Source organism: Solea senegalensis, linkage group LG2 (genome assembly GCF_019176455.1).
Source record: "Solea senegalensis isolate Sse05_10M linkage group LG2, IFAPA_SoseM_1, whole genome shotgun sequence".
NCBI classification, from domain to species: Eukaryota; Metazoa; Chordata; class Actinopteri; order Pleuronectiformes; family Soleidae; genus Solea; species Solea senegalensis.
In genome coordinates this window covers 23,000,721-23,013,837 of record NC_058022.1, presented here as the reverse complement: position 1 = coordinate 23,013,837, position 13,117 = coordinate 23,000,721, and the positions used below count along the sequence as shown (strand labels likewise).

Sequence of the window (13,117 nt, the reverse complement as noted above, 5' to 3'; positions counted from 1 at the left end):
ATCGCCCTGCGCATTAAAGTGCCGTACCTTATATATATAGAGAGAGGTCAGTTGAACGAGTAAGGCTCTTATGGTGTTCAGTTGCTATAATATTTGTTCATCATGGCAACGGGAAGTGACTGGTGACTGATAATAGTTCACTGGGTGAAAGTCTATTCAAAAGCCCCTGTGGGTGCAAGACCAGTCCATGCCTTCAACAATCAGAGCTGGATCAGACTCCAGCATCTGAGCCTCCGCAGCCCCACTGGTGCTGAATGAGTGCCGGATCCTTTGAAGTACACCACAAGAGTTGCAGGGTATCGCAGGCTGAATTTAATATCCTCCTCGTACAGCTGTGATTTCACCTTCTTAGAGGCGCTGCGTTTGGCCATCAACCAGGCAAGTCCGGGAAAATAAGAATTTTCTTACAAGCATAGGATGAATGGCTGGGGATGTGCATCGGCGCTCAGCTGAGCCATCAGAGCTCTGTGACATCTCTCCAACTCCCGCGGTTTTGTTAAGCTTTCGTCGTTCAGCACTTTCACCAGAAGTTTGGACATAAATTTCAGGGCACACTGTCCCTGCTCGCTCTCCTCAACAACACAGAGGACAGAGGACTGTTTTATCCCTCAACTACGGCCAGAGAAGTCATGAAATAATCATCTTGTTATCATGGGATAATGGTCTATTATCTTGGATAACGAAACTGATTTTCTTTTGATAACCAGATCATTTATCTGCTGAGTCAGGGTGGTTGGACAGCAAGTAACCAAATTAAAATCAGGAACCAACTCCAAGAAGTTGTGCTGTGATACATTGGCACTAACGTGTGAGACAATGTTTATTTTGATTCTCAGCACAAAGAGAAGTGCAGCAGCAGATGAGTTCTGTCGCCTCATCATTGAGATCAAAAGGATGCATCTGTGGGTCTGACTGTGTCCGTATGCTTTTATACACAGCACTGAGTCTGTGTAAAAAAAAAGAAAGAAGCACAGACACATTATTGGAGTCAATCTACACCACATGCACATCTGTATACTGACTCCAGTAATGTCAGGAGAGTGATGGTAGATTTTAAAAAAAAATCTTCTTCATCCATCAAGGTGGCGCTGAAGATGGCCACCTCGGTAGCTTTTGCTGCTTTACCCCCGTCACTTTCCTATTTTCACCAACCCTGACTTTATTTCTGAGTTTTTGGTTGGAGGCGCTGCGGCCCTCTGTGGAATATACCGGAGACGCAGACGGCACCTGGCGAACGTCCGCTCATTGGGAAATAAAATGTATGAGCTGCTGTTCCTCAATCAAAAAAACTTGGACTACATGTTCCTGTGTGAAGTGCCCTCCTGCTTCAAATGCTCCACCATCATCCCGGTCCCTAAGAAGCCTGCCATCACAGGATTAAATGACTACAGGCCTGTCGCACTGAGATCTGTGGTCATGAAATCCTTTAAGAGACTGGTGTTGAGCCACCTGAAGGTCATCACTGAGCTCCTGCTGGACTTCCTGCAGTTTGCCTACCGGGCAAACAGGTCGGCCCATGACGCAGTGAACATGGAACTGCTCTATATCCTGCATCACCTCGACCAACCAGGGACGTACGGTGCAGGTGAGGCGAGGGAGCTTCACATCATTGCCAAAATCCATCAGCACCGGTGCCTCCCAGGGGTGTGTTCTCTCCCCACTGCTTCCTCTACACAAATGACTGCACTGACTCAGGAGACCCGTCTGTTAAACTCCTGAAGTTTGCGGACTGATCCAGAACGATGACGAGTCCGCATACAAGTAGGAGGTGGACCCCACCTCTGCAGACATAAACCTTCAGGCAGGCGCTACAGAGCACTGTCTGCAAAAACAAGCTGTTATTGAAGGTATTCTCAATAACTTGTACTTTTATATTTATATCTTCTGATCTACTTCTGTTTATATATTTGTTTTTTTGTTCATAACCAAGTCAAATTTCTTGTTTGTGTGCACAAACTTTGCCAATAAAGGTTCTGATTCTTATTTCCACTGTCCTGTGCTTGTGTTCACTAAGCCAAAGAATGTGCCACCAAATAACACAATAACACAACTGACTGATGGAGGCAGCAGTGAATTAGTATATACCTATATCCATTACAAATAAGCCATCTTTGCAATTATTCTAACTTGTGTTTAACAAGGAAAGCTTCTTTGAGATTAAACATCTCTTTCACTGAAGGTTCTGGCCAAGTCAATGATATGCACCATGCTGTTAATAATTTTGCTGTAGGTCTCATGTGATTATGTGTTGTTTTTCCTCAGGTGGTGTTCAGTAGATTCTGCAGCCCGTGTGACATCAAGGAACTGTTATGTACAGCTCTGGGTGTTCCAAGGTAAAAACACTCACACACACACACACACACACACACACACACACACACACACACACACACACACACAATCAGAGTCTACTGTTTATTATCAAACTAGTGCAGTGCCCGTGCAAGTGTGTTTTTAGTAAATTGTTGGTTTGGTGTGTTTGAGTGCTCATTGTTACTATTACACAGCAAAAGTTCAGTGACACTTATTTGTGTATGGTAGAAAGCAAATACTGATACTGACATCATGACATACAATAAGTATGGAAAATTAAGCTACATGGTTGCACCGGGATGCAGAGCTAGAGTTCAGTCGTGTGGCAGCTGCAGGAAAGAAGGAGAGACCTGTAACGCCTCCTGGAGGGGAGAGGGGAGTGAACAGTCTGTGGTGCCCGTAGACACACAGAGATATGTGGACAACACACAGCCAGACAGACCTTCCTGGAATTTATAGATAGATAATAAACACTGCAGTGATATGATTTTAATTGTTATGTTGGAAAAGTATCCTATGTTAGGGATCAACAATAGTGGTAATAATTTGATTGATAAAAAAATAAATAATAATAATTTCATTTTTTTATTAAATAATTTGAAAACGTTATTAACTTTAGATTGGGGCACCAGGAAGAAGATAATCCATCTATGCCTTTAAAGTCAGTCTAAATAATCACTGTAATTGATTATAATATCAAATATATCCCAATTGGACAGTAATAAAGGTATGAACTCTCTCAACACACAGAGCGTCCCTTTAACTGAATAAAAGTAATAATTTATTAAATCAAACAACAAAAATCAATTCAACAATTTGGGTTCACTGTGATGTATTATAATATGTATTATTATGTTGTCATGACACTGAATACCTGCTGATTACTAATAGAGAGTCAACAGTGCACAATCAAAATTAAGTGTTACTAAATTATGGGTGACACATTCATGATATCCTGTGTCCATGTGTTTTTGTCTCCATGAAGGAATACAAATCTGTCCCTGCTGGATTCCTCTGGAGCTATGGTGTCCATCGACCCCACCATGCCACACAACACAGACAGGTACTGGAAAACATGGACAAACAACAGTATTATTGTTTGTTGTTGATGATCATTTTAGGAGCTTTCTGACCTGTGAGTAAACCTTGAGCATAGTTAGTGAAGCAGGTGGAAAGACGATGAGGTTTAGAATTAGTAATTCTTTGCACACAATAAGTGATAGTGATTTTTTGCCCTCTGCATTAAACCCATCCTCATTACACACCAGTAGTGAATAAACACAAGCAGCGTGCAGGAGCAGTGGGCAGTACTTATCTTCACCCAGATAAGGGGGGATTGGGTGCTTTGCCCTTGGCCCGTTCCTGGATTGAACCAGCAACAAACTCAATTCCTTTCCTCTTGGCCACAGGCCATGGCTTAATGTAATACTGTTCAATCTCTCGCCACGTCCAGATGGAAACGGCAAGAAGCGTAAATGATCTTTTCTTTTCTTTGCTGTTTTCAAAAGGTGCCAGCACTGTAGTTGTGCTGTAACATTACACCAAGTAAAAAGTGTGTGCATATTTAGCGACTTTACAGACCCCTGTCGCCTAGCAGCAAATCTAAACCTAAACACTTTATGAGAATACACAATTGTGCCACACGAGTGAAATCCATCTCATGCCAGCGTGGAGAAATAATCTCTCCACCTATTCGTTGGGCTGCACTGGGGTCTCCTCCCAGTTGAACGTGAACCACCTCATCTGGAGTTGGAGTGTGCTGATTTGTTTGTATTCATATGAATCAAGTAGGGTTGCAAATCATGCCTCTTTCTAAATAAAAATGGGTTGATAAACTACAGTTGGTTAATTATTAACAATAAATAGTAGAAAACACATTTTATTTCTTAAATTTGTAGTCAAATTGAGGTTATTTAGAGAGAGCCTGGTGTCACTGGGATACCCAGATATGACCAGGTGCATCTGGGGGAATGTGTTTGGTTTTCACCAGAGAGAGTTTGTCACAGAGGAAGTTTTAATTTCTGTTTCAGAGCTGTTAGATGCATTTGAAAAGTAACGATTCACAAGCTTGTTGTATTCGACCCTGGTCAGGTCACCCTCTGTCAGCTGATCCTGGATCACACTCATCTGTCAAGGATTTATGAGGGTAGACTCAAAAGTTCATAGGCTGACTAAGAAGGAATAATGCTAGTGCATTAAAACTTGGTATGCATTAAATTTACTGCATGGTTTCTTTCCACTTTTGAAAGCTTACTGATGAAAATTAGTACTATAGATATTTTGAAAAGCTCCAGCTTAATCAACTCTCTGCAATAATGGGCAGGTTATTTCAAAAGTGGTAGGGAGAGCCTTGTAGATGACTTTTTTGAGGATGAGGATGAGAGCTTCTATAACAAGGGCATCCAAGTGCTGCAACATCGATGAAAGAAGTACATAGACCACAGGGGAGACTGTGTTGGAAAATATACCACATTTGTTCAAATTCAGCCATTGCTTCATAGTCAGCCTATGAATCTTTCAGCCCACCCTCATAGGCATTAACACAGGGACACACCTTGTATGGCATAATAAATGGTGGAAATTGTAGGTCCTGTGTACCTTCACTCTGTCCTCCTCCTGTCTAGGCCTGCTGTTAGTGTGTGTATGTGTGTGTGTGAGAGAGAGTTTTGTGTTTCTGCCCCTGCCGTTCATGCACAAGGTTGAAAAATTGCAAAATTCAAACACCGCCTGCTCTCACGTTACTGTATATTTTACCCTCTGTCTTGCTACGGTGGCCCTGAAGGTCAAAACACAACAACATTACAGAAAACACAACAACCTTACAGAAAACACAACATTACAGTAAACACAACAAAATTACAGAAATAACATAAACATTACAGAAAACACAACAACATTACAGAAGACACAACAACATTACAGAAAACACAACAACATTACAGAAAACACAACATTACAGTAAACACAACATTACAGAAAACACAGCATTACAGAAAACACAACCTTACAGAAAACACAGCATTCAGAAAACACAACAACATTACAGTAAACACAACTACATAATAGAAAATTCATAAACATTACAGAAAACACAACAACATTACAGAAAACACAACAACATTACAGAAGACACAGAAAACACTACAACATTACAGAAAACACTACAACATTACAGAAAATACATAAACATTACAGAAAACACAACATTACAGAAAACACAACAACCTTACAGTAAACACAACAACCTTACAGAAAATATAAACATTACAAAACACAACATTACAGAAAATACATAAACATTACAGAAACACAACATTACAGAAAACACAACAACCTTACAGTAAACACAACAACCTTACAGAAAATACATAAACATTACAGAAAACACAAACAACATTACAGTAAACTCAAACAAAATTACAGAAAACACAACAACATCACAGTAAACACAAACAACATTACAGAAAACACAACATTACAGAAAATACAACCTTACAGAAAACACAATACAGAAAACACGACAACATTACAGTAAACACAACTACATTATAGAAAACACAACAACATTACAGAAAATACATAAACATTACAGAAAATACACACATTACAGAAAACACAACATTACAGAAAACACAACATTACAGAAAACACAACAACATTACAGAAAATACATAAACATTACAGAAAATACATGCACATTACAGAAAACACAACATTACAGAAAACACAACATTACAGAAAACACAACAACATTACAGAAAATACATTACAGAAAACACATAAACATTACAGAAAACACAACATTACAGTAAACACAACAACATTACAGAAAATACATAAACATTACAGAAAACACAACAACATTACAGAAAACAACATTTCAGATTACAGAAAGGGTAGGGGTAACACTTCTTGTGTCTGATTGGACAGAACCTGACAGTGTAATTTCCTGTTTGTACTCCGCTGTGTTTGAAACCGCATTGGAAAGAATGGAGGACAAGATGGCATTAATAGAGGAATATTTTGAAACAGGACACGTAATATATAATGACATATAATGTCATTCTTGATATGCTTTTAACCCATCATCATTAAACACCTCATTCTTGTCTGTTCATGTGCGCTATGTGAGCGCAGCACATCGCACACACAGTGCTTCTCCCTCTGTGGCCGTTTCTAATACAAAAGTATATACCTGAGAAGTACGCTGGGAGTATATACTTGCCAAGTATGTGGCTGTTACTCAATACTCAAGTAAGCAAGTATGTATGTATTGTTCTGCTGTTTGAATGGTGGCTGGCACCAAGTGCTCATTAACGCCACCTACAGTGTTGATAAATTAACATATGAAATACTTTTAATAAATGCATATATATTGTTATTATTTTCACATTTTAAATATTTAACTTCATTTATTAATTAATTTCTATTAAAATATACACTACAATGTGAAAAATAGATATATTACAGCATTGTAGAGTAGTATACACACTACTATAAATATGTAACGTGTACAGATATATACTACTCTACATATCTAATATTTACATATTATATTTAAATATAGATAAAATGACTGTATGACTTTAATATAAATCTAAAATTCAACACGTCAACAACAAATCTATGGATGACACCGAGCATCTAATGCTGACAGCTGACAGTTGTCACAAGTATGGGAGTACGCAAGTACGCACAAGTATGGATATTGAGAAACGGCCTGTGTGTGTGTGTGTGTGTGTGTGTGTGTGTGTCCTACTCTCCGCCCGCTGTAAATACAGTCAAATGGATGTCACTCGTGCGGCAGAATTGTGCTTTTCCTTCTCGTAAAGTTTTTAGGTTAATGACAGAAAGTCGCTGTATTATTTTATTTTATTTTTTTAAAAAGTCACCAGGGTCTGTAAAATCGCTAAATATGCACACTGAAACGGCTCACAGGACCAGACCTCAAAACCAGAGAAGACATGTTCCAAGGAACCCAGACTCTGCATTCATTATGAGGAGTGTAATCATTAAAAATGTTTGTTCAGTACTTCCTCCACGACCAGAAAACAGACTCCGTCTGACACTGGACTGAACTACAGCAGCAGGGTTTGTGATAAAGCTCGCCTTGCGATCAGCAGTGCTGTCGCTAACCAGACTCCTATGTTAAATATTGAGATTTTAGACATTTCCCTGGTAATTGTTGTTTTAGGATTGTTAAGTATTTTTAACTGATCTACAGTTTGGCATTTTTTGGCTTGATTCTTGTGTCAGACGTCTCTTACTGTGATGGCACTCTATCCAGTCAGTGGCTGGCAGTCTGGCAATGTTAGGCATAGTATCGCCGCAGCTCGCATGGAACCTCACCCGAGCAGGTACTAATAAAAGTACCTGATACCAGGTATTATGCTAGTGGAAATGCTACTTAACTGTGCGAGCCGAGCCGAGTCGGTGGAAACACGCCAAGCTGACGTGTCAGATGTATAAACTGATCTGAATGGGTTATGGGGGTGGAGTGGCTCAGTGGTTAAGACCCTACCTTGTGTACCAAAGACATCATGGTCGCAAGTTCGATTCCACCCCTGGCTAATTGTACTTGATTCCATTGTAAGTCGCTTTGGATAAAAGCGTCTGCTAAATGACATGTAATGTAATGTAATGTTACATTTCAGATGAAGTATACATTATTAAAAATCAGTAGTTATGAAAAATCTTGCTTCATTCGTAAATTGTTGATTACATTTGATTAAAAACAGAAAACGAGTAGCACTTCAATTCATAAATGTGATCTAACAAAGGTAAAGGGCAAATATTAACCACATATGCTGCTTATATTTTTGTATTTGGGATGAATTAAACCTCTGTTGGGTATTTTAACATAAAATAGATTTTGATTTGATTAAAAACTGAGGGTTAAAGAAGATACACCTCAAAGCAGTTGTAAGTGCACGTGGCATTATATAAAAAACATTTTCAGCATCATACACCATGTGCAATATATTGTACATAATTCATATATACATATATATGTATGTGTATATATATGTATATATATATAAATATTATATATATGTAAATACATATGTACAAATCCATTTCCTCCGAATGTGATGGTTTCGCACACTTTACAATCAAGTTAATAAGTGTAATAAGTAGCAGAAAATGTTTTCAGGGAGCCATTAAGTTTGCAGTGAAAGTAATGCATTACAGAGACATAGATGCCATGTTTTTAATCATACTATCCTCTGTGTGTGTATGTCTCTTTATTTTAAAAAGTGTCAGGATGAATATTTATTTATGTAACAAGTAACACATGTAGAGGCTTTTATAACAGCAACAACACCCTGAATAATATATAATATATTAGTTAATAAAATAATAGACAAAAAGCAAGTGTGCTTTTTGTATAGATGGAGAATGTGTTTAGCTTCACATCTGACATGTGCCCGTGTGTGTCTGTGTGTGCCCGTGTGTGTCTGTCTGTGTCTGTGTGTACCTGTCTGTGTCTGTGTGTACCTGTCTGTGTGTCTGTGTGTGTCTGTGTGTCTGTGTGTGTGTCTGTGTGTACCTGTCTGTGTGTGTGTCTGTGTGTGTCTGTGTGTGTGTCTGTGTGTGCCTGTGTGTACCTGTCTGTGTCTGTGTCTGTGTGTGTCTGTGTGTGTGTCTGTGTGTACCTGTCTGTGTCTGTCTGTGTGTCTGTGTGTGCCTGTGTGTACCTGTCTGTGTCTGTGTGTACCTGTCTGTGTCTGTCTGTGTCTGTGTGTGTCTGTCTGTGTCTGTGTGTACCTGTCTGTGTCTGTGTTCAAGGTCACCATACCGAGTGTTGCCAATGACTGGAGGACAGCTTGCTGGTGAGTTGTGTATCCCACTCATGTTTGGCCATTAAATTACATATAATTGGATCATAAATGTAAACAGACACAATACAGACAGAAGTTGAATAATGTTAATATTCAAATATTCAAATATTGGCCTGATGAATTGGCCCAATGATTAATCAGTCTACCTCTGATAGCAACTCTCTGTCCTGAGCTCCTCTCATGAGATGAACATTAGGTGCAGCTGCAGATTAGCGGTAGCAGTAGCAGACCGTCCGTAGAGGGCGCTAGGGTGATGCCCCAGCAGTCTCACGTGAAGAAGAAGAAGATAGGAATCAGACAGGGTTGATATGGTGCCAATTAAAATAAATTCTGTTTTGTCGCTGTTTAATTTGAGGAGATTTGTTGACAACCTTGCTTAGTGGATAGGTCGAGCTGGGTGTCGCCTGTGTAGAATTGGAAAAGTATTTATGTATCAAGTATTTTGTGTTTATGGGAAATTTTGCTGATGGGAAGTAGATGAATGATGAAAAGGTGCCCTGCGGCACACCTGTGCTAACATGGAATGGCTGGCAACGGAAGGATTAGATTTGGATGAGTGCGGCCTTTCAAGTACGACGTGAACCAGTTTAGGGGTGTGGGAGCTACCGATGGAGACGAGTCTATTGAGGAGAGTGGTATGAGAGATTCAGAATCAGAATCACCTTTATTGTCATTATACAGTGTACAACGAGATTAAAGATTGTGTCAAAGGCCGCACTCATGTCTGTTTTGATGCTTGTTTGTCAAAGACCTTAATCTCAATGTGACTTCCCAGTGAAATAAAGGTTAAATAACTCTTTATTTAGCATTTGTATACTGTGTGCTGTTTGTCAGTTCAGTCCCTTCAGCTTAACCAGCTTAATTAGTCACAGAGATCATTGTCCTTAACAATGCTGTCCTTACCCTGCACTGACCTCCGAACCCCACATGAAAGATGGAATGTGTGACACAATGTACAATCTATTACTATAATTTCTCCTAGGTGTAGGTTTATTGGCCCCTTGTGCTGAACTTTGCCCACAACACTGGAGACTGTGGCCAATGGCAGGACTGTGTGTGTCCAGTCTGTTCTCAGTGTGTGTGGGAAGTGGCTTGTTAACACATCAAACTGTCAGTCACTTCTTATTTACTTCACATACTGTGTTTGTCAATGCCGGTGAGACCAAAGGGAAGGGGGCACGTTTTATTTATCTTCACTCATTAATCTAACTCCGTCATCTATTGACTGGGCCATCTGATGCTGTGATGTGTTTACCTAATCTCTTAGTGTGTGTGCGTGCGTGTGTGTGTGTTCTAACAGTTGTTCAGCTATGTGTGGGTGTGTATATGAGTATGTAAATCTTTGCTCTCTCCACAGATAAAGAGGAACTCTTTCAGAATGTACTGACACAAGTAGCAGAGCAATTTTCAAGGTAAGCAAATTAATGTGATAATGTGATTTTCACTTCATGCACAGTTTGCCTGTAGTTATTGCTCTTGGTGCAGATATTGCATATGCACATCAATGTACAGATAAAACATATCATTTATTTAGCTTATCCTACCTTGTAATTGCATTCCTTGTTGAGTTTTATACAGTGAAATGTCTATTGTATCTTCCACAACTCAGCAACATCTTTGTAATTTGATGACGAAACTCCTCTTGGTTTACAAAGCTAATTTGCATAATTCCAAGAGCCTGGAGAATTGCTTTGGCTCTTACAGAGGAATTCAATCCGTCATCGTAGAAGTTCCAGGGTTTTTAAACCAGCAGCCACAACATGAAGTGTTGCTGCTATCTCTTCTTCCTTACTTTATCTGCCTCATGTCTTTGTCTTTACACCTTTCACTCATTCTCCCACTGACTCCTGACATGATTTTACTGCTCATGCAGGATAGAAGTCCACTGGCAGCCACATATCTGATTGTAGAGCTAAACAGACAAATGTGATATTGCAGCCAGAGTTGTTATGTTAAACATTTCATTTTTGTAGATAGAGACAAACTCGTGTGGCTGTCACTTCACATTTCTACCTCTGGGTCTCTCCCACCTGTGCGTATTTGTCCACAGGGCATTCAAGATAAATGAGCTGAAGACGGAGGTCACCAACCGTCTGGCCATGTTGGAGAAGAGAGTAGAGCGTAAGTGTGTTCCCACCTACATCACACCTGTCATCAGCTGCTATGCTGCTTTAAAATCTATGAAGAAACATGTGAGCTGCATTAAAAGCAGTGTTTAATAGCTCAGTTAGTTAGAATATATGTACATTGTCAATTACCTTTGCCTAAAGAAGAACACATTTAAAATGTAAAAGATATTTAATTTATGTTATACTATTGTTGCCTTTATTGTATAGCTTCTGTGAGCAATGTTGTCTTTTGGTTAACTTTTAGTCCCTTGCTGCTGTTTCTCAGAGCGTTCTCCGCTCTACCTTTTTCACCTCATAAACTCATTTATTGAGAGGGCTGGGGCATTTTTAAAGTTTCCCCTTGATTTACAGTCAGAGCCTGTATGTCCACACCACAAATGGCACCTCAAGCCAGTGCATCCATTCCAGATTTGGCTTCCAGCAACTCAATTTGATTTCCCATATAATAGCTTTGCTCTGCTCAGGTGAGATGACACAACAAGATAACTGGTTGCAGCTGGTTCTTAGGACCGTGATACTGGGAAATGATTGCCCCTAATCCACTGTTAGAGGCATACTTCTACCACAAACTGCTTGCAGGGGTCCGGCAGAATCAGGACAGGGATGAAGGTGAACACTTTCTTGAGCTCACCAAGCTCATCAAAAGCCCTCCCTGCCCTGCCGCTACCTCGCTATGTAATCATGTATAAATCGTTGATAGAAGTTGTCAAACCCAAGAACAGCCGAATCTCCCTGCTGCATGTGAGCCACTCTATGACTGACTGTATCTAATCACCATAGAAGCCTACAGTGTCCTCATGGAATTCATGCTTCTCTGTCCTTTACAAACAATCAGTTCTCCAGCAGGTGGGTTAACACTTTGTGGACATGGGAAACATGTTCATTTAGGGACTTGGAAAAGACCTGAATGTCGTCGAGATACACACAAACAATAAAATCTCTGAGTGCATCATTTACCAGGGCTTGGTAAACAGAAATAATCCTGCTCCAAGTGGGGGAAGGGGTGACTGAGGGAGGTAGTCATTGATATGCTTCTTTTTCAGGGTGAGACAAACTGTAGAGACGGCTGAATGGAATAGTGGCCCCAGGTACAAGGTTAATAAAGCAGTCATACAGGTGGTAAAGATAGAGCTTGGTCCTATAGATCATGATATTCAGTATTATTAAGACGTAAAATACATGTTAGTTTGACCTAAACTGGACATATCAAATTCTCAAAATTGGACTAACACCCTTGAAAATGAAATGACTATGTACAGAACATTCAGTCAGACTCAAACGGGCCCTGGGATTCTGCACAGCTTTCACATTATCCACCATTCTCAGCTTTGCTAGAAGAATACTGATGTGAGAAATCTAGACTGGAGCATTTTTGGACTGACGAGGAGTCTCAATTTAGGTTCTGTCAAACACTTAAAAATATCAATGGATAGCACAAATACATGGAATGTTACTAGACATGCTACCAACTAGCCACCAGCTACGGTTGTTATCAAAGTCCAATTAAACAGCTGCCACTGTAGCTTGACTTATATACTATATATAGTATTTAAGTGTCTATTCAGCATAGTCGATTATGGATTGTGTACATTAGCATAGAGGCCATTTAGACCTAACTATATTCCTTCAGTGCATGTGTGAAGCTGTGCTTCTCCACAGCTTATGAGACTGCGATTAATGATAAGTGGAGAAATGCAAATGTTATTTGGTCTGCTAACCCACATCCAGAGGATGCTGCCAATGTGCTCTCTTACAATCTACTGAACCGTAGCCACATTTGAACCTGTTTCTAACATAAAATAATCTGTTCTTATGCCCACACATTTAACCTCC

General features: G+C 39.8%; 1 protein-coding gene across 3 annotated transcripts in view; it reads left to right on the top strand.

Moving 5' to 3' along the window:
* The window catches only part of pde9aa (phosphodiesterase 9aa), a 40,902-nt gene that overhangs the window by 5,389 nt on the left and 22,396 nt on the right, over window positions 1-13,117 (top strand). For 2 of the 3 annotated variants that reach the window (XM_044014877.1, XM_044014869.1), the window contains exons 2-6: window positions 2,263-2,333; window positions 3,299-3,376; window positions 9,103-9,146; window positions 10,513-10,567; window positions 11,206-11,276. In XM_044014877.1, coding sequence (XP_043870812.1) covers window positions 2,263-2,333; window positions 3,299-3,376; window positions 9,103-9,146; window positions 10,513-10,567; window positions 11,206-11,276 — 319 coding nt within the window. The remainder of the gene's footprint in view (window positions 1-2,262; window positions 2,334-3,298; window positions 3,377-9,102; window positions 9,147-10,512; window positions 10,568-11,205; window positions 11,277-13,117) is intronic. The other variant, XM_044014885.1, reaches the window with a different exon arrangement.